The sequence below is a fragment of the Neoarius graeffei genome, chromosome 5, assembly GCF_027579695.1.
Source record: "Neoarius graeffei isolate fNeoGra1 chromosome 5, fNeoGra1.pri, whole genome shotgun sequence".
Lineage (NCBI taxonomy): Eukaryota > Metazoa > Chordata > Actinopteri > Siluriformes > Ariidae > Neoarius > Neoarius graeffei.
Window position 1 is genome coordinate 64,810,937 of NC_083573.1, and position 22,462 is coordinate 64,833,398.

General features: G+C 43.2%; 1 protein-coding gene across 4 annotated transcripts in view; it reads right to left on the reverse strand.

Annotated features, from left to right (window-relative positions):
- Positions 1-1,443: 1,443 nt before the first annotated feature.
- The window catches only part of arid1aa (AT-rich interaction domain 1Aa), a 40,934-nt gene continuing 19,915 nt past the window's right edge, over positions 1,444-22,462 (reverse strand). Inside the window, exons 5-20 of one of the 4 annotated variants that reach the window (XM_060922244.1) lie at positions 17,674-17,914; positions 15,871-15,960; positions 15,605-15,772; positions 13,140-13,467; positions 12,473-12,615; positions 12,239-12,342; positions 11,684-11,890; positions 9,238-9,442; positions 8,991-9,123; positions 8,736-8,908; positions 7,946-8,087; positions 7,662-7,784; positions 7,460-7,556; positions 6,348-7,185; positions 4,768-4,898; positions 1,444-4,658 (exon numbers count right to left, since the gene is read on the reverse strand). In XM_060922244.1, the coding sequence (XP_060778227.1) occupies positions 2,754-4,658; positions 4,768-4,898; positions 6,348-7,185; positions 7,460-7,556; positions 7,662-7,784; positions 7,946-8,087; positions 8,736-8,908; positions 8,991-9,123; positions 9,238-9,442; positions 11,684-11,890; positions 12,239-12,342; positions 12,473-12,615; positions 13,140-13,467; positions 15,605-15,772; positions 15,871-15,960; positions 17,674-17,914 (5,028 nt within the window). In that variant the 3' untranslated portion in view covers positions 1,444-2,753. Of the gene's footprint in view, positions 4,659-4,767; positions 4,899-6,347; positions 7,186-7,459; positions 7,557-7,661; positions 7,785-7,945; positions 8,088-8,735; positions 8,909-8,990; positions 9,124-9,237; positions 9,443-11,683; positions 11,894-12,238; positions 12,343-12,472; positions 12,616-13,139; positions 13,468-15,604; positions 15,773-15,870; positions 15,961-17,673; positions 17,915-22,462 lie in introns of all 4 variants that reach the window. The other 3 variants (XM_060922245.1, XM_060922243.1, XM_060922246.1) reach the window with 3 other exon arrangements.

Genomic DNA, 22,462 nt, shown 5'->3' on the forward strand with positions numbered 1-22,462 from the left:
TGCACATAGGCTATGTTTACACAAATCTGTCTTCACTGCTCAAACCAACGGTTTAAATGGTTCTTTAAAGAACTGTTGCATGAACGGTTCTTTGAAGCCCTGAAAAAGGTTCTTCTATGGCATTGCCCTGAAGAACCGGTACTGGCCCCATTATTTTTTTTTTTAGAGTGTATGCAGGCTAAAGATTTTTTGGGGGGGGGGGGAATCCTCCTAGCACATACTGATTTTCATGGCAAAAGGGTAGTGTTTTTTTTTTTTAAATACTTGAATCTCATTATGACCTTTTACAAGGAGCTTATGCCAGATTATAAATCTACATGTATAGCGTTTTTGTTACTTGGATAAGATCGTTGCCACCAAGAACTCACCTCAACGTACCTAGTGCTGGAGCGAGCAGCACTGTTCATTGCCTGCTGCTTATCACATTACACAGCATGAAAACACCATACACAGAAACGCACACAATATTAGCAAGAATATTTCATTGTTGTGGATTGTGCTGTTGAAATAATGTTTATATTGTTTCTAAAGGCGTCACCAGCATAGAGAATACTTACGTTTCTCTGATCATATGGTGTGGAAGCCTTTCCAGTGCATCAATATCAACTTTGCAATGGCATTTCCCTTTGTCATTTTTAATAAAAATCAGTGAAAACTAATTATTTTCCATCTTATTAAACTTGAGTAAATCTAAAAACCCATTTGAGAGTGCAGACCACCCCCTCAACTAAATGACACAGAGGGATCATGAACTGTGAAAAGTGACAGCCAGGTTCCCCAATGAAGACCCTTGAGGAGGCAATGTTGAATATTAGATAGAACACGTAGAAGCAGTCAGTGCAGAAACTTTGTCATGGGATTTCAGCATGGTCATTCTCCCAAACATCAGTTACCTTTCAACTCCAATTGGTCACAGCCCTTATCAGTAATTTTTGTTACAACTATTCTATGTTTAACTTCACAATAATATCTTTGCAAGAAATAACGATGGAGGTGTTATTACTGTTTTTCACTGCAATTGTTTCAGTAATCTCTTAAACTAACCAGAACTTGAACCCAGGTTTCACATGTTCTTCGGGTTATTGTTTTCTGAATGTGTAGCAGAAAAATAATTTACACTCCATGTGCTGGAGTTCAGACCTAAAACAAACAAACAAAAAAATTCAATATTCACCAGTTACTCGTTGACTATTCTCCACTAATGACTAGGGTACAAACTGATGGCATTTAGAGATTTGACAGCAACAGAGACTATGGCTACTTTACAAATGTCCTTTAGATTCAAAGTGTAATTCAATATACAATAATTTGTATTACCAATTTGTTAACTTCATTTTCTCATAATGGATGAACAGAAGTTTCAATTCATGCTCTGTCACTAGCTGTCCAAATGAATAAAACAATCACAAACCTCTTACGAAGATTTAATGTACATTTATTCTTACCACATGGAACATATAGTATAAAGATTTCATACTGAATAAATGATATTCATTGAGCCAAAAAGGGGGAAAGGAGGAATTTACATTACGTTTTAGCTACATAGTCTGAAATACAAATATGAAGAGTTCATGTCACTGGAGAAAAAAAAAAAATCTCTCAACTGTGTTTCTTCATCTAGAGTTTATTTTGTACCAGGAGAAGAAATTAAAATATTTGTTTGCTGTACTATGGAGAAACTGTGGGGAGGCCAAAAGGTGGTTCTGTTTATATATCTAAAGATTTTATGCTATGAACCCAACTTGAGTGTCTGCCTTCATTCTTCATAGACAAGTGAGAAGCATAAGAGTGAAAGACAGGGTGAGAAAGAGAGACAGAGGGGGGAAAAAAAGTGTAAATGTACAACATCTTATATACATCATAGCATGGGCTGCATCTTAGTTGAAAATCAGTCCTAGGAGGTGATTTCTTTATAAGGGTCAAGTCATACAATCAAGGGGTTAAAGAGAGGAGGTAAGGGTGTCCAAGGTTCTCGATACTTTGGGGAGAAAGCCTTTCTCTCTTTACCATCAAACTAAAGTTTAAAAACTTTAAAAACAAGAGTGGAGTTGCTGAGCCAAGATTTCTCCACATGAAACAGTGCTGCAGTGTTTACAGTCATAAGGAAAAGGGTTACAGAGCTGTACAGAAAACATCTACAATCTACTGCACAGGCTTCCATTGTAAGGGTATCCTGCTCAAGGCTGATAAGTGGCTCCTTCGGGGTTGAACGTGCAGCATCACAACACCTACAACACCAACAAAGTGTTCACTCGTCTCATCAGACTCAAATACCAGAGAGATGTGCACTCAATTCGCCCTTTAGTGGAGAGCAAGGGCACAGTTAACCCCAAACTCACTGTAAACGAGACAGCAACTTTGGTCAAAAGGTTCTCTGCTATTTATTTTATTCATTTATTTATTTTGATATAAAAAAGTAACCCACCCTTCCCCAACTGGGCAGCGCATAAAACCTGGGGTCCCTGGCCGTATCAGTTAGTTGGCAGAGTTTACAGTTTGTCGTCTTTTTTTTGTTGTTTTTTTTTTTTATTTCTTGAGGCTCTGGTTTATGATCCACAGCTAATTTGTGATAACCTCCCCAAAGTGAGACACAGCAAAAAGGGACCAAAGGGTGAAATCCTTGCATAAATTAAAAAAAACAAAAAGAGGGGGGTGTCATTTTTCTCTGCTTTTCATTCCCTGCAAACCAAGGACACAGGAGGAGAGGAGAGAACAAAAACCAGAGAAGGTGGAGCCACCGCTCCCCACAGCTGTCATGACTGGCCAATCAGAAAGAGTACATCACAGATGACATGGGACACTGAAGAGTTCATAAGAGGGGAGACCGAGAGGTCCAGTAGCCGTGACTCATAGAGTGTAAACTCAGAGTGGTTCTCCTCCACCTTAGCAAGAGCATGTAGAGCCCGAGCAGCCCGACGCATCATGTCCACACTTGTAGGCTCAAAGTGTGCCCCCTGCATGTGCAGCAGGGACCCTTGGCTCTGTTGGAACTGTGTGGCTGCTAAACTGTCCTCAAGGAAGCCCAAAAGGTTTCCTATACTGCCTTTCTGTACCGCAATGGCACGGGCTGCAAGGCTGTCGCCCTGGGCGAGATTGGCCAAAAGCACAACTGCCATCTCCCGGCATACAGGAATCTTTCGGTCCCCGACCAGACGTACAAGGTTCCCAAATAGCTTCTCTAGTCGACTGAAGGGAGGTGTTGCCAGAATAAGGTCCACGTTATTGTCTTGGATACTGAGTTTGCTGAGAGTTTCCAGAACCAGTCTCTGAGGAGATAAAGCTGCATTAACCCCAAGAGTAGGGAAGGGGTCCTGGGCTTCTGCAGAAGGACACACAGCCCAGTGGAGCAAGCCATCGAGGAGAGGCAAGCAGATGCTCTCAGAATAGATGGAAAAGTCAAGCTGACCTGAAATGTTAGCCAGTGTGACCAGGCAGTTCTCTCGCAGCAGCTCCAGACAGTCCCACCACCATTCATCCTTCTGGCCAATGTCCTTGTCTGCCTCTTCCTCCTTCTCATACGTTAAAGGGGCTTGTTTACGTTCAGGATGACGATGATGAAGCAGCACGAGGCGGCCCAATAGCAGCAGCAGCCCTGGATGTTTGGACATCTCCAAGTCATTGCCAGGGACAAACGACAGACTGCGGACTATGTTGGAGATGCAGACGCAACGGCGGGCGAGCGAGTCCTGCCAGTCTGAAAGTGTAATTAGTGGTGCCTCGTCCTTGCTGTGAGGTTCATCCTCTAAAACAGCGACAGAGTGCTGACTCTGTGAGGAAGAACTGATGTTGGGAAGAGCCAGCTTACTGGACTCTTGGTTCGATCCTTCTGGTTCCTCTTCCTGCGATACTGATTCCAGTGAAGACTCTGAGATACTGGCAGGTTTCTCATCCTTTTCTTCTGAAACATCATCGGTTAACTGTCTAGTCGAGGACTGCTGTGGTTGTGTCTGCTCCTCCTCTTTCCTTTGCTCCACACTACATGAGGGGACTACAGGAGCCTCACTCTCAATCTTCACCGATGTTTTTTTCCGTCTACACATATGGGTAGGCTGTGTCTGATTCCTTGATTGCAGTAAATCAATCCTGCTCTCAAAATGGGTCTGAATATGCTCTGTAGTATCACCTCCTCCAATACTCCAGTGCACCAGACCACTGTCAAACTCCTGAAGACGCCCAAGCTTGCTAGAGCAGTCCACCACAAATGGATCCTTCTTTTTCACCACTTTCAAGGGAAGTTTGTCAAACTTGCTGGCCTGTTTTGGCCTCTCCTGAGTCACACAAAGATCTAGAGGGGGAGCTTCTGTTTTTAGCTCTGTAGGCAAAATGTTTTCCATCACTTTGCCCTCTTCATCTTTCTTTGATTCAACTGCCTTCTTCTCGGTCTTTATCTGAGGCTGCACTGCTGACACACATTCCACATGCTGCTGTGATGAGCTTTCCTCCCCTTCACCCTCCTCGTCCGTTTCACCTTCATCCTCCATACCAATCATCATTACTGGCTCCTCTTCATCATCACCATTCTCTCCTTCTTTGAGAGCATTGGGGTCCAGCAGAGTTCTCTGTCCTGGATCACCAACTTCGTATTCCCTCAGAATGCCAAAGATCTCAATGAGGCAACGCCTAAAATACTCCACTATTAGTTCCAAGAAACCAGGGAGCTGTGAAGAAGACAAATATTGATGAAGATAAAGCTGTAATAGATTTGAAACATAATAAAGGCTTTAATCTTATTGGGGCGATTGTGTACATTGCTTCGAAAAAACTTGCCTGAATAAGGTTAAAATTGGAGATACTGTTGTCATCATACAGCAGGATGTTAATGGTGTCTAAAGCCCATGTGCTCTCTGCTAAGAGACCCGATTTTAGCGACATCATGACTCTCCATGCCTCTGGCGTGCCTGAGAAATGCAACGTTTGAGATTCAAAATCAACGCATTGGTCCTAATATTTTCTGATACAACTGAACCAATTCAAAACAGAGTGCAGAATAGTACTAGACTGTTTTAAATGCACCAAAGACAGAATCTGTCCAATATTACCTTCAAATCAAAAACAAGAGAAAGCCCAGAGAGGTCCCCAGTCCTTGACAGCATCAGGGAGATGTAATAACTGGTGTTTATGACGAGTAGTGTACGTCATAAGGCACAGCGGTAAAAGATTTCATGACGTACGCGACTTGTCCAAGGGCATTGAAGGGGTTAAAGTATTTCAAGCTGCATTGTGGTGAAGCTAATTGGAAATGTATTGAATTACTATTGGTTTTATCTTTGATTTTGAGAGTTCTGGGTAAGAGTCAACAATACGAGGATTAGAAATACTAATGAAATTGGCAATCATCTGATAAAAGTCCTGTAAAATTATCATGCTGGGAGGTACAGTCCCAATCAAACGTTTGGACACAATTCAATGGTTTTTCTTTATTTTTAGTAATTAAAAAGAGACACAGTTCATGTCTCGAAATAATGACGACGTCGTTTCTCTTTACTTAGTTGAGCGGTTCATGACATATAGATTACTACAGTTGTGGAACAGGGCTATTTACTGTTTTTATTATTTACTGTTTGATCTCAAACATGTTACGGCAGCAAGAAATTGCACTAATTAACTTTTGACGAGGCACACCCCTTAAAAGAAAAGCATTCCAGGTGACTACCTCATGAAGCTGGTTAAAATAATGCCAAGTGTGCACAAAGCTTCATCAATGTAAACACTGGCCACTTTGAAGAATCTAAAATATGAAGCATTTTGAACACTTTTGTGTTTACCACATAATTCCATGTGTTATTTCATAGTTTTGATGTCTTCAGTATTGTTCTACAACATAGAAAATAGTCAAAATACAGAAAAACCTATGAATAAGTAAGTAGGTGTGCAAAAACTTTTCACTGGTAGTATACACTCATCAAGCTTTCAAACTGAACTGATAGTCACTCTTTTCTCTGTTCCGAGACCTTTTTTTCCTTTTATAGTACAATTTGCAAGTTAGTTCCAGTTATGCTGCTTCACAGACCTCACTTATAACAACTATTAACAGACGTCAACAGCACTGTGGTATAACTTAACCTAATGCCATACAACACCTTTTAACAAGGGAATATTCAAAAAATACCTTGCAGCGAAATATACTGGTGGTTTTAGTGTCTTTATGACCGTAAGTTGAATACACTTGGATATCCTTTATTAAAATTTATAGCGCAGCATCTTTGTCAAAACCTTCATATCAGTCAGGCACAGTCAACACTTTAACCTGTAAAAGACCACCTCCCTGCAAAACATTGTGGTGCATTTCAAATCTACAAGTTGCACCTTAAAACACAGGGTTGAGACTACAATGGGTAAACACTTACCGATGTCTTTCATGGTGAGTCGCCTACGTGGCTTGAGAACAGGCTGTGTGGCCTCTATAGACCCTGGAGGGAATGGAGGATCTCTTCTCATCATTGGAGGCTGTACAGGTGAAGGGATGATATGGGACGCGGGCACTGGAGGACCTGCCTTCTGCATCTTGATGTTACTATGTATGTAAGGAGATTTACTTGGGGATGTCCTGCTCTCCATAGGCCGGGGCATGGGAGCGGGGCTGGACACCTGTGGAATGTGGTTCTGCATGGCTTGGGGAGACTGGTAGTTGGACTGCAGGGGGCGGCTCATGGGTGGCCCAGCCCCCGCTGGGCCATATGCAGGTTGCCTTGGCCCTGGCCACTGTCCTTCATGATTCATACGCTGCTCAGATGACACCATCTCTTCGGATCGGTTCATGCCGTGATATCCTGGGCCCTGCGCAGGTCCACCAAGGGGTCCTTGTCGGTTTGGATAGTTGGGGTAGCCCATCTCATTTCTACCCTGCCACATACCAGCCTGTGGGCCATCAGGACCTGATTGCATGGAGCTGCCCATCATCTGAGGTGGCATGGACCCTTGAGAATTGGGGCCTGAGCCTGGCTGCATGCGATCCCTTCCAAAAGAGAAAGGAAACTGGTTTTGTGGTCCAGGAGGTCTCCGCTCTGGACCAGGGTAAGAGCTGCCAAACTGGTTGTACATTTCTGGCTGTGCCGATGAGGGAGCATTAGGAGGAGCTTGAGGCTGCTGCTGTGGCTGCTGACCACTGAATGGCCCTCCATACATCTCACCATCATGATGGCGCTTTGCTGGAGGGTAGCCTGCCTCCCCTGGCCTCTTGTAGTTCTGGTTGGAGATAAATAACATTACAGTACCAATTTAATTAAAAAGACACAGCTGGGATGGTTGAGGTTTGTTTTTGGCCTTTTCATGCTGTTTTATACACAGCCATCATAACATACACCCTCTTCCTATTAGAAAACTGGTTACAATTTCTTATATTAATGCCTTTTTTGGTTTGTTTCACACAGTGTGGTTATGAAGCAATTTGCTTTCACTATTTAACAACTAATGTTAAAAATTCACTACAAATGAGACAGTCCAGTTAATATTCACTTACAGTCTGTTGCTGTGGAAACATTCCTGGTTGCTGATTTGGGTACGAGCCACCAGGAGGCGCACCCTGCCCAGGATACTGATTACCATAGGAATCATGCCTGCAAAGGACATGTGTTAAAATCAACTTTCAGCACGAAGCAGCTGTCTGATCAAACACATTCTTTACAAACATCACAGTTTCATTCCTAAAACAGGCAACTGACCGCTGTTGCTGCGATGGGTAGCGATTCGGCGAGTACATCCCAGTGTCAGCATTGGAAGGCATTATGTTTGGCTGTGGTACTCCAGGTCCCATATTGTTTTCTGGGCCCATCCCTGATTCTGGCCTACAGAATTAGACAGAAACCACATAATAGAGACTGATAAGATAACCTATATAAAACCAGCATCTGAAGTTAAAACTACTCTCTTCTCTCAAAGAAAAAGAAAGGCATACATAGGCAATTTTATTTTATAAAACTGACGTTTAGGTTTTCTTTGACTTTACCTTCTCTCATAGCCTGTTCCATATGGATACTGCTGCCTCTGTCCCATGGGCATATTCCCAATTGGACCTCCTGATCCACGGTTAAACTGATCTCCAAGGTTGCTGTTGGGACCCTGCCCACCAGCCATGAAAGGCTCCCCAACTACAATAAAAAAAAACACAGATGTTTAATTAAAAAAATAATAATAATTATAATAAAAAAGTGTGCCCGGTTCACCACACTAGGACAATCATTGGCAAAAAAAAAAAAAAACAGTACACAAAGAAATCATAAATGGGTTTTATTGAGCCAAAACACTTCTCTAGTTGATGGCAAAATGTATTCACTCTTTGGTATACAAACCAAACGATTTTTTTCCTCAAAATTAGTAACACATGATGCGTTAATTACCAACGGCTAATGGTAAAAGCTTGTACATTTTTACATCCCATCAGTGTAATAACAGCAGTGATTACGACTCCAGATGATCCAAAGCTTAACTAAGCTTTTGCCATTAGAAGGTATGTTTCTCAGGTTGACCATTTATGGAAATCGTGACCCATTAGGCACACTAGTTTGTACATTGCATCTTCAAAGAAATAGTAATAAAAGTGGCATGATTTACAGTTTTGTCCAACAGCAAGATGCTTATCTAAATCACAAACCATTCATCAGACCCTGAAAGGACCATCTCTGACAGTCCTAATCTCTGATGTGGCCATCACAGAATCTCAAAAATTTCCATAAGTAAACTATGTTCAGCAGTTCAAAAAAAAGACAAGAAATACAAGTCAAATTGAAAGTTCTTACCTTTACGCATGCCACTAAATGGGTCCTTGTTGGGCTCGTAAGGGCCCATACGGCCTGGCATCTCCGGAGTGCTCATGCCAGACTGGTAGCCCGAGTTGGGAGTCATGGTGTTTCTCCTAGAGAATGCTGGGTCACTGCTATCAGCAAATGGATCCTGAAGGTTCACACTGCTCCTATGAAACACACCAGATAAGTAGTTGTTCGCAGTCAAATAAGATGAACTGCCATGATACACAACAAATGGCCAGAACTCACCTGCCACTTTGCATTGAGGGCATCTGGCTATGTGGGGTAGAAGCAGGTGTAGGAGGCTTCAAATCCCCACTCTCAGCCATAGAACTGCTTGTGGACTGTGGAGTCTGAGGTCCTTGCAGGGAACCAGATCCAGCTATACCAAGAAAAAAAAAGGGGGGGGGGGGGGGGGGGGGGGTATCAGATATGTAAGGAAGGAAAAACTACGAAACAAATTTGCAACTAAATAACTGACTTCGTATGGCCATACCTGGGGAGGGTGGCTGGACCTTAGCCTGGTTCTTCTTGCCCTCTGCAGACATAATGTCAGGTGGTGGATCTTCTCCACGCTCAATCTTGCATTCAAAAGCATACAGACACTGGATGTACTGCTTCTTTAACGAGCTAGCTGCACTGCTGGATGTGCCAACATTCAGACTGGTGGCAAGCTCTCGCCACTTTTTGTTCTTGTTGACCTACAAGCAGCCATATGACAAAAGTAATTATTAGCCAGTTAAGTTTCTCGTTCTTCACCATGACTGCTGGAGTATACAGTGCCCTCCACAATTATTGGCACCCCTCCTGTTAAGATATGCTCTTAGGCTTCTAATAAATAATTTTTTTTAAAATAATATAGGACAACAAAGCAGAGAAAAATCCAACCTTTAATTCAAGTGCATTTATTCAGTGGGGGGGAAAAAAATCCCACATTAAGAAAAATTATTTTACATGAAATCATGTATGCCACAATTACTGGCACCCCTGATGTTAATACTTTGTACAATCCCCTTTTGCCAACAAAAGACAGTACTTAATATTCTCCTACAACATTTCACAAGATGGGAGAATACAGAGAGGGGGATCTTCGACCATTCCTCTTTGCACAATTTCTCTAAATCATCCAGAGTCCTGGGTCCTCTCCTATGCACTCTCCTCTTCAGCTCACCCCACAAGTTTTCAACTGGGTTGAGGTCTGGGGACTGAGATGGCCATGGGAGGAGCTTGATTTTGTGTCTGGTGAACCATTTTTGTGGAGATTTGGCCATGTTTAGGGTCATTATCTTGCTGAAAGACCCGGTGACGACCCATCTTCAGCTTTCGGGCAGAGGCCACCAGATTTTGATTTAAAACGTCCTGGTATTTCAAAGGGTTCATGATGCCATGCACCCTAACAAGGTTCCCAGGGCCTCTGGAAGAGAAACAGGCCCATAGCATCACCGATCCTCCCCCATACTTCACAGTGGGTATGAGGTGCTTTTCCGCATACTCATCTTGTGTTACGCCAGACCCACTTGTGCCCCTTTTCCACCAAAGCAGTTCCAGGGCTGGTTCGGGGCCAGTGCTTAGTTTGGAACCGGGTTTTCTGTTTCCACTGACAAAGAACTGGCTCTGGGGCCAGAAAAACCGGTTCCAGGCTAGCACCAACTCTCTGCTGGGCCAGAGGAAAGAACCGCTTACGTCAGCGGGGGGGCGGAGTTGTTAAGACCGACAACAATAACAAGACCGCGAAAGATCGCCATTTTTAAGCGACGAGAAGCAGCAGCTGTACAAACACGAAGTCATCCATTACTATTGTTGTTTTTGCTTCGATATACGCGCCAAGGTTTATGCAAACGTAGCGACGTAACTGACGTATACAGCGACGTAATGACGTATACAACGACATAACTGGCATATACAGCGACATAATGACGTGTCTTCTCTTAGCACCGCGAGCGATGGAAAAGCAAGCTGGTTCTCAGCTGGCTCGCAAGTTGAACGAGTTGTGAACCAGCACCAGCTCCGAACCAGCCCTGGAACTGATTTGGTGGAAAAGGGGTATTAGAGTGTTTATTGCCAAAAAGCTCTATCTTGGTCTCATCTGACCAAAGCGCACAGTCCCAGTATCGCTCCGCGAACTCCAGACGTTTACGCTTGTAAGTGAGAAAAGGCTTTTTCTGTGCATGCCTCCCAAACAGCTTGTTGACATGCAGATAGCGCCTAATGGTTGTTATGGACACTTTGTGACCCCAAGATGCTAGTCTCTGATGCAATTCTCTAACAGCGAGCTTTGGAGAAATTTTTAATTCTCTTACAATCCTCCTTAAGGTGCGTGGTGGCAAGATGAACTTACATCCTCGTCCAGGCTTGTTTGCCACTGTTCCAGTTGTTTTAAACTTCTTGATTCCTCTGACTGTAGATATGGGCAGGTGTAGGCGAGCGGCTATTTTCTTGTAGCCATTGCCTGGCTTATGAAGGTCGACACACACCTGCCTTACTTGAATGGTGTGTTCTCTTGTCTTTCCCATGTTGAAGAGTGGATAAGAGAAATAGGCCTCTGTGTCACATCATATTTACACCCCAGGGAAACAGGATGTGAGGAATTACTAATTAAAGGATCCTAGATACTCTGATCAACTTTATAAACTACAGTAGAAATGACAAAAATGCTTCAATTACATTTATTTTCTAGGAATTGTTATGGGTGCCAATAATTGTGGAACAGGTGATTTTATGAAAAGTAATTATTTCTTAGTTAGGGATTTTTAAATTTTTTTTTTTTAAATTCACTTGAGTTAAAGGTTACATTTTTCTACAATTTTCAGTGTGAGATTATGCTTCTGCAATAAAAATTGAATTTAAAGGCTTTTAACACAGCTTAACCAGGGGTGCCAATAATCGTGGAGGCCGCTGTACATGAGGATGGATGCAACCTCGCTAGCTGCTGGTGTTCTTACCTGTGTGAGACCTCCAATTTCCTTAACGGACATGTAGAGGCGGAAGAGATCAAGGGGCCTGCGGCCAACAGCAGGCAGGTTGTTCATGCCCATTGCCTTCTCGTCAATGAATGCTAGATAACGGTCCACCCACATCTTCCTTTCAGGCTCAGAACCAAGCTCATACAAACGAGTGATCTTCTCATTGGTTGTTGTGGAGGAGCTGGACTTCTAGGCATAAGTAGATTTTATACAGGAATTACACAAGTAAATCAGAGGTGACAGCTCACTTTTTTTTTTAATTGTTTCCCCATATAAAGCAAATACGTTTTCACAAAAATAGTTGCAGCATTTACTATCATCAATCATCCAGGACAGAAACCTTGTCTGACCTTTGCCCATCAAACCATGAGTTTAAAACCAGACTAGGCGTCCCAATAACCTCACTGATGCAGCCATATGAAATGACACCACAAGCAACTTTACGACTGAATGACGGATTTCATCTTTAAAAATGATACATGTGCTTTGTTAGAGCCAATCAGAATAAAACTCCTCATTTCCTGGGAAGCAAACCTTGGATTTGGAGTCTGACTTGGGTGTCCCTTCAGCCTTATTATTCATCTTTTGTGCCTGGTTAAGTTTCCCATCCATACTAAATTCTGGACCAGGGGACATACCTAGAAACATAGAAAAACAATATCAGGAGATAAATCACTTAATATATAAAATAAAATTAAATAAATAAATACTAATTTAGTTTTAACAAAAGAAGATACAGAAAAACATATCTAGCACTTGACTGCTCACCACTGCTATTGTTCGGTATGTTTCCACCCATGGGGAAAGGTGGTCCCTGGGTGTTCATCATTCCTGGCATATTGTTCATGGAGGGCCCATATGGAGGTCCTGAAACCATCATACCAGGAGACATGTTGGGGTAACCAGGCATCCTGCAAGACAAAAGGCAATGCTAAATAATCAAATTATGGCATTTCTGCCCCTGGTATGAAACTAACAAATCCTCCCGTGAGCATGTGACCACCCCACTCTTTATCTTGCAGGTAGCAAGTCCACAAGATGGCTCCACGTTGCCATTTCAGGCAAAGCCCAACAGGGTTACTTGCGTGGCCCAGTGACGGGATACTTTCCAGGCACTCAGGCTGGGTCCTGGTCCAGGAAAGGTACATTTAGTTTTTTGGCACCCATTCATAGGAGCCATGAGGATCAATTTTTCTCTGACCTCTCCCCTCACCAAAAGTGGGCCAACTGGGAGTGACGTAGCCCCAAAGGTTACCAAAGTAAGAAAGACCCTGAACTACGATAAGCTCTCAATCCAAGAAGGGCCCAAGGGACACTTGAACTACATATACTAGTTCACCACTACGAAACTGCAGTGGATAATACATGCTGGTACTACACCGTGATCAAATTTATGATGCATACTGGTGCACTGGCTGAACTTTGATCAACATACCTGCTGTGGATGGAATTGGTAGATCCATGCTGCATGGCAGCTGCTGCTTCTTGCGGCTTTCTGTTGAGGCCTGGTGGAGGGCACATCGCAGAACCAACCTGTTGAGGTATGCTGCCCATATTGGGGCCCATGTTAGGACCCATGTTGGGCCCTATGTTAGGACCATAAGGACGTCCACCCATCTGTCCATGTGGCATCCTACTAGGTGGCATTCCAGAAAAAGGTGCCCCTCCTCCCTGCCCAGACATAGGATTCATAGATGCTCCCATGCCAGGGCCTGGGTAGTTGGCATTGGGCATACCAACATAGCCTGGTTGCCTTTGGTAACCTGCAGAAACAGGAAGGAAGGGTCTAATATATTGTACTACAATAGTAAACGAAATCATATAAATAGGTTTAATCAAGCCAAAACACTTTTCTAGTTTATGGTCATCATCATTCTTCGACCACAGGGGTGGGCTAGATTCCCATGACTAACTCTCTCCAGACACAGCAGTCCTGCATCGCTGAACCCAGGTCTTCAATATCGATGCCCAAGTCACTGGCAATGGTGTCTGGGTACGTTAACTTTCTGGATACAACTTTGCCAGAAGGGCGCCATAGAAGGAGAAAGGAAATTACTTTGTCTGTAGCACGATGGCAATGGCCAGCAAACTGTAGACACTTTTGCTTAAAGCTTCTGAGATACTCGGGGTAGTCCTCCGTAGATTTGGCCAAGAGTGGCATGGTCCCTCCAGCTGATGTTCTGTACTCTTCTTAACAGATTTGTATAGCATCCGTCAAGACGACCCTCAAGCTTGGTAGTTAGGGTCCAGGTTTCTGAGCCATACAGAAGAACTGGCTCTACTAAAGTTCTAAATGTCTGGACCTTAATAGACTTGGTTAAATTTGACTACCAGATTTTTTTCTAGCTTATTACAGGGTACAGTTTATGGTCAAATTTGTTCACTCGGTGGTATACAAATCAAACTTCTCTCCCCCCCCCCCAAATTAGTAACACATGACGTGTTTATTACTGATGACTAACGGTAAAAGCTTATTACGTCTTATCACAATAACAACAGTAGTAATTATGACCCCAGATGATTCAAAGCTTAACTAAAATTTTAACATTAGGAAAAAGTGTGTTTAAGTTGACCATTTACGGAAATTGTACTATACTAGTAAATGCAGTGTGCTTTAAACAACACACAATCCATTACCTCCTCATGTAGCTATATCGGAAACATCACTAACTGCACCACCCTTTAATTTCTTCTGTTAAACTAATCAAGAGAGGGCCTGATACAGCCATTTTGCTTTAGTGCCTCTCATTTGGCAGAAAAATAAACTAAATCCCAATAAAACTATCCATAACAAACAATCAAGGGTTATGACTCAATTTCATAAATTATGTGTCTTAGTTTCATAAAATTAGCATAAACATCAAACCCCACTAGCAGTTTACAGGGCCTTCAGTGTACTAGCAGGCTGGAGTGCTGCTGTAGCACCTAGTCATAGTGGCAGCTCAACTGACGTGGGCTGTGCTACGTCAGCTGCCTCTTTTCACCCAGGCTAAAAATAGCTGTACTGTGATCTATTGGGCTCTCAAAGAGCAAGACGGAGAAAGCGCAAGAGCAAGCTAAAGTTCCAAAACATGAGTTCTTCATATCCCAACTTCTTACACATACACTTAGATTTAAACTTATCTGAGTAAGTTTATCAAAGTAATTATATATTAAATTTTTTCATACCAGTCAAATGGACTTAAGTCAATTTAAATCAAGTTCTAACAATTAACCAACCTAATATTAAGCATGAGAAAAGTAAATGTACAGTGAAATTCAGTTTGGCCAAATAGGTGATCATTAGTATAATTGATGAAACATTAATGAAAGCAAAAGCATGATCTGGGCAAACAATACTGAGTAAATAATAAATATCCCATGTTGCAGAAGTCAACATGATGAGAATTAGTAATGAACACAAACACAGATTTGTACTGTTACATAAAATTCAATGGCAATTACGGTTTTGCAGAAGCACCAATGCCCAAGTAACTGGATCATATCTCACTTGATATTTATCATCAACAACCTTATATGCTTGGAAAATACCTGCCAGATAAAACTAAAATAAGACACTAAGGTAGTATTAAAACTAATATAAGGTTGGGAGTTCCAAGGATGTAGTATGCTAGCAAAATTAACATAATATTTAAATGTTTGAAAAGAGGAATTATATAAAAAAGGAAGACCGTGATCTATTTTACCCTGATGTAAAACCCACATTCATTGATGCATACCTTTTTAGAGAATTTTGAGAAAACATTTCATGTATGTGTACTTAAAGCTTCAGCATGTCATGGCTTTCAATTTGTTTCCTTCTATTTATATGTATGAAACACATCCTCTGGGTTTTGTTCTTAACAGCGAATACTTCACTCACTGACTTTACAACCGCGTTATTAGCTTTGAACTGCTCACCTTGTGGGCCATATTGGCCACCCTGGGGTCCATAGCTGCCCAAGGAGTTATTCTGCTGAAAAGGTCCCATTCCACCATGCAACTGACCTCCAGATGACTGCCGAGGTGACAATGCAGAGCTGGACTGAGGAGAGCCATAAGGTGGCATTTGGTTCCTTTGCATGAATCCTGTTTTTCATGAAAAAAAAAAAATGGAAAAAAGGTAAATAAAGAAGCAAGAAGAATAATGGCATAAAATACTTATATTATATAACACCAGGCTTTACCTCTGTCCTGGCCCATGCCAGGCTGATTCATACCAGGGTGCAAAATACCATCAGACTGACCACTAGGGGGCCGGGGAGGCATCTGGTTTCCTGGGGTGAATAAATAATTTAAAAAATAAATAAAAAAAAAACCCACCACACCACACTCAACCCAACACAGTTTACCACAAACTAAAGCTTACTATAAGCAAAATGCAAACCTAAAGCCTAAGTCACAACCGGACGTACGATTTTTTGGCCGTGCGATTTTTGGCGTTTCCCAAATCGCTGTGTTTTTTTTGTTCATGGAGAAAGACACACGTTGGCCGGAAGTTTGTCTTGCAACCTGAAAAAAAACGTAAGCGCCCGTAGAGTTTGTTTGACATGACAAAGAACCTCTGCAGCCGGTCTGCGGCCAGTCTACGGCTCGAAAATCAGCACGTCACACGCGCGCTAGGGCTGGGTATCACCAGATACCTCACGATACGATACTATGGCGATATTTTGCCCACGATAACGATAATATCACGGTACAGCGATTCTGCGATAATCTATATATTGCAAGAAATTTCAACCACATCACGATATCTGTGTCACTGAAGAACATCAGAATTTATTGACCACTGTAAAATTACATTTCACATACATAACTACACACTCTTGCCAGACATACATTTGTCTCTATTCCACTGCTGGCAAAACCAAGAGTTGCTTCACTACAACATACAGAAAATTCCCATTTCTGTGCTAGTATTATCAACTTTTCTGTAAGCATGGACACATCAGTGCTGCTTAACAAGCAGAATCAAATTGTTTTATGAAGACTTAAAACTTGCACTGCAGACTGCACATACATTTCAGTGCTAACACTAATATCAATTTGTTCTTTGTAAACTTGAGAACATATACCTGAGAACATTTAACTTGTGCTTATTTTGCAGGAACAACACACTGTCTGAAACACATTGAAAAGTGCAGTGTGCAGCTTAGTCTCCTACTGCGCATGCGCGAAGCCTACTGCGCATGCGCAGAACACATGAATTAGCAAGTTCTCATACAGACCGGTTTATTATTCAAAACAAGTCATTACAAATTATTTGACTCGGCCAAAGACTCGACCAATACGCACAAAACATAAAAATCGGCAAATGCGTGAAATACTCACCGATTTTCTATCAGCCCAGCTGCTCGGTAGAACAAAACTACTGTTGAATTTTCCTACCCTCCTGGATTTCGCGCATGCGCAGTAGGCTTGGTAGGACAAATCCAAGAGGTAGGATAACTTTACAGAACACCGGCTCACTGTTTTTTTCTCCTTTCCTTTGGAATCCAAAGTGCCTCCAAACATCTGCCTTAAAGTTTGGCGGCGTCTCTAGGTTTACGTTAACAGCCATGCTTGCTTGTTTTTTTTTCCTCACTGCAACCGCCGGGGAAAAAAGAGAAGACGAAGAGTGCCTTGCAGTGAGGGAGCGGCACAGCGACACCTCGCGGAGCGGAGGTGCGGAAGTCGTACTGGATTTACAACCCGTCTGAAACATGATTTATTATTTGAAAAAATATCGATATTCAAATTTTGAGTATCGATATTGAATCAGAAGACAAAGTATCGCGATATATCGCCGTATCGATATTTTTGCACACCCCTAACGCGCGCCCTCCGTGCGTTTCTTGCGGTTTTTGCACGTAGATTTATGTGATGTCGGTCACAACCGGCCGTAAAAGCACGTACGGCCGGTTGTGACCGAGGCTTAAAGTGAATAAATACAAAATGGACACGTGGAAACTTCATCTGCCCTCCCTGATAATAGTCTTCTGCTCTCTTACCTGGCATGGCTGCTGGAGAGAGGGGTCCGGAGCGGGATGCCGTGGCACTAGCAGGTGAGCCGACAGGGGAGGGTGAAGGGCCACGGATGCCTGGTAGATGAGGGGACGTGTGAGGGGAAAACGGAGACTGTGCTGGGTTGCTCTGCTCACCCTGACTGCTAGACACTCCAGATGTACTAACACCAGGACTGAGCGCTCCCTCTGTACCAGTGGGCAGGTCATCAATAGAGCCCGACAGATCCTACACACAAAATAAGACACAAGGAATTAACATGGAACAAATCTTAAAATGTTTTGATCTTTTAAAAAAATCAAAACACACAACAATAAATAAAAGATTAGGAAAACTAGGTGGACTGGTTAAACCAGACCATTAATGCATGCTAATGGGAATACAGTTAACACCATTTTTTAGCCACAAAAGTGGTAGCCTGTAGGCCTGCATATTTATCATCAGCTAAACGGAAACCTGGCTAGCAATACCCTTACGAGTTAAGCAATCATGCCGAAGTGCTTCAACAGAAGATACTAGCTTATTGAAAAATGCTTGGGTAGAAGGCATGATGGTATTCAGTCTGTAAGAACAGTCTTTGTGTATTCTCCATCTCCTAGTTAAACAGGCCTCAGTGCTTTGGCCATGCTTTTTCAGCTAAACCCATTGCACAAGATTGGTGAAACCAATGCTCAGATTCAATTCTGAACAAAGCATCAGCTTGAAAAAGATGAGCAGTCATCCTTCTTGTTTCCATTTCTGGCTGAGAGTTTCCCCAGGCCTTGGCCCACCATGACTGATGCATGTCCTCTTGCTCACTATGGACTACAGTATGCCTACTGCCATTGTCAGGGCTGCCCAGTGCTCTATACGGTAATGTTTCTGTACTCACTTTGCAGATGCATGGGAAAAGCGCTTGGAACGTTATGCCTGGTGGCATTGTGGCTGTGTGGGTCATACCTCTGTGTGCCTTAAGTGGGACTGCAAGCAGCTACACCACTGGAGTTACATCCTGACCACTTTGAGGACTTTTTTTCTCCCTCGTCTGTTTGTAACTGTAAAGTGACCTTGGGTGTGAGAAAGGTACAATATAAACTGAACATTATCCTCCTCAAGAGTACCACAGTAGCTATCTAGGTTTTGCATGAAACTATTACCATGGCGGATTTTTGCCTTTTCAATTTGTCCACCAGGATAAAGCATAAAATAAATTAAAGCCGCAAGCGGCCTCGACGGGCCCTCGCGCCAGCGGCCAAGGGGGGCGGGGGCATGCGTCCCCGCGAAATACCTTCCACAGCTTCTTCGGCAAGAGACATTACCCCCACAATGGCGACAAAGCACAGAATTGGACACATGGTAACAATAGGGTCTCGCACTGTACGGTGCTCGGGGGGCGCTATAGAGGCCCTGAGGCCCGCCTGGATCTGGGCTTCTGGTTCTCAGTAGGGTTGGCAGTCTAAGAAAAAGGAGCCAAATTTCGTGCGTTGTCGACCATGGCAAGCGCCCCAGTAAGGGTCTTGAAAAGAGTTTGCTTGCCAAGTTTGACAAATCAGAAGCTGCAATATCATTTGTGCCATAACCAGCACCCCCAGGGGCGAAAGTGCACAAAATTTGGCGTATATGTCAGGTGAGCTATGAAGAGTTTGCGTATGAAGTTTGATGACAATTGAGTAAATAGAAGATGAGATATAGATTTTTGAAGAATAAATTTTGTGGTTTTTCCCATGTCAGTAGGTGGCGCAATGCTGTACATGAGCGATTATGAGTTGGAAAAATAAGTGTCCACAACAGCAACGTACTATCACAAGGTAGTGGTGTGAAGGAAAAGCATTATGGAATTATTTACCAAAAACCCGTTTTGGAGCAATTGCGTCGGCCAAAAACAGCGCCCCCCATGGACGAAAATTCCCAAAATGTGGTAAACATGACATGGGAGGTAGTAAGAGGGTGGCCGTGAAGTTTGACCAAATTTGAGGAAAGATTGGATTTTTTGCCCAAAAATAGCGCCCCCAGTGGCGAAAGTGCACAAAATTTGGCGTATATGTCAGGTGAGCTATGAAGAGTTTGCGTATGAAGTTTGATGACAATTGAGTAAATAGAAGATGAGATATAGATTTTTGAAGAATAAATTTTTTGGCTTTTCCCATGTCAGTAGGTGGCGCTATGCTGTACATGAGCGATTATGAGTTGGAAAAATAAGTGTCTACAACAGCAACGTACTATCACAAGGTAGTGGTGTGAAGGAGAAGCATTAAGGAATTATTTACCAAAAACCCGTTTTGGAGCAATTGCGTCGGCCAAAAACAGCGCCCCCCATGGACGAAAATTCCCAAAATGTGGTATACATGACATGGGAGGTAGTAAGAGGGTGGCCGTGAAGTTTGACCAAATTTGAGGAAAGATTGGATTTTTTGCCCAAAAATAGCGCCCCCAGTGGCGAAATATCACAGAAATTGGGTAACATGTCAGAAGCCCAATGAGTGATTTGCGTGCGAAGGATGAGCAGTTTTGAGCAATCAGAAGATTTGTTATGAATTTTTAAGCATGTAAAATTTTGCATCGAAAATTGATTGACGTATAACTTCTGAACGGTTTATCCTACGTGAAACGTATTTAGTAACTTTTGTCAGCCATGTCTGTAGATGATGTGTATCAATTTTGGTGACATTCCTATGAACGGTCTAGGAGGAGTAGCGCAGTCTTCGTGGCCATGCATTTCGCACAAAAGTGAAATTACCTCACTTCCTGTTGGGCGTGGCTAATGCATTGGCATTACATTTTTGTCCGGCTTAGTGAGATACATATGCGTACCAAATGGCATGCCACTACTACAAACTACATGGCACCCAGGCACCGTAATGCGGGAGGCCAAAATCACAACGACTTAGGGGGCGCTATAGAGGCCCTGAGCCCCGGCCAAGTTTGGGCTTCTGGTTCTGAGTAGCGGTGGCAATTCTCGGAACTGGTGCCAAATTTCGTGCGTTTTCGCCCATGGCAAGCGCCCCGAAAATGGCCCAACAGCGGAGAAAAATAAAGAAGAAGAAGACGGAAGAAGAAGAAGAATAGTGAACTCTTACAAGAACAATAGGGCCTTCGCCCATAGGGCTCGGGCCCTAATAATAATGCGATTGTGTGTGGTGTAATGTGTTCCTGGAGAAAAAGTAGTAGTTCAGTGAAGTGTTATTCTTAGCTAGCAAGCTAGTTGGTGGTTTGCAAGTGACAGACACTGCTGACTAATCCCTGCAAAGTGCCGTTGCACGTTAAATACATTAGTAAATTCACTTGGCACATTCATAGCCGGGGCGGCATGGTGGTGTAGTGGTTAGTGCTGTCGCCTCACAGCAAGAAGGTCTGGGTTCGAGCCCCGTGGCCGGCGAGGGCCTTTCTGTGTGGAGTTTGCATGTTCTCCCCGTGTCCGCGTGGGTTTCCTCCGGGTGCTCCGGTTTCCCCCACAGTCCAAAGACATGCAGGTTAGGTTAACTGGTGGCTCTAAATTGACCGTAGGTGTGAATGTGAGTGTGAATGGTTGTCTGTGTATGTGTCAGCCCCGTGATGACCTGGCGACTTGTCCAGGGTGTACCCCGCCTTTCGCCCATAGTCAGCTGGGATAGGCTCCAGCTTGCCTGCGACCCTGTAGAACAGGATAAAGCGGCTACAGATGAGATGAGACATTCATAGCCCCTTCTACACGGCCTGTTCAAGGCAAGAATCTTACGCCTTTATTTCGATTCTCATCCTGTATAAAACATCCGAACGTGGAACAAGGGATGGAGTGCGTGCGTGTCTGTGTTGTTCTGCCTTTGAGCCATCAGAACAATTGGTAGCAACAAAGCCAGAATTGATGCATGTGTAAAAGGGACAGCCAGAACAGTTGGAAAGGGATTTAACATTTTTTGACCTTGACATTCTTCTTTTTGAGCCCAGCAAAATTCAAACGTCGCTGTCTACAGTGTCTAAAGTCCATGCTATTCTGCCTCAAATCACTTCCTACTTCTCTCCACTTTCTCCTCCAACATAATTCTGATTGCACAAACATGTTGCTTGCACAAGCCTCTCCAGTCCGCTCATCCTCTTTACCCTCCATGCCGATTCACCCCCCCACACACACACAGTTTTCGGTGATAATTCTCCCCGAAAAGCAGGCTCGGCTAAAGGACACAAACATGTTTTATATATAATAGAAGATTCACTCATTACAATGGCACCTGTTAAGGGGGTGGGATATATTAGGCAGCAAGAGAAGTTGATGTGCTGGAAGCAGGAAAAATGGGCAAGTGTGAGGATCTGAGCAACTTTGACAAGGGTCAAATTGTGATGGCTAGATGACTGGGTCTCAGCATCTCCAAAATAGCACACCTTGTGGGGTGTTCCCAGTATGCAGTGGTTAGTACCTACCAAAAGTGGTCCAAGGAAGGACAACCGGTGAACCAGCGACAGGATCAGGGGTGTTGAAGGCTAACCCGTATGATCCAATCCCACAGAAGAGCTACTGTAGCACAGACTGCTGAAAAAGTTAATGCTGACTGAAACAGAAAGGTGTCAGCAGTATTGGATGAAATACGTTGGATAATAAGCACTTCTTCCTTGTTGAGTATTCCAGAAACATGTGACCCAACCCTGCACTCATTTTCTGTTGCACACACTTCCAAGATTGGCAGATTTGCAGAATTAAAAATTAATCTAGAAGAACTTCATGCAAAGTGAAATCAAAAGGATGCGAAATTAACTACACACGGAAGAGAATCTTTCACGTACCGCATCCTCTTTCATTCAGGTGACTGGACTCCTTCACCAGGC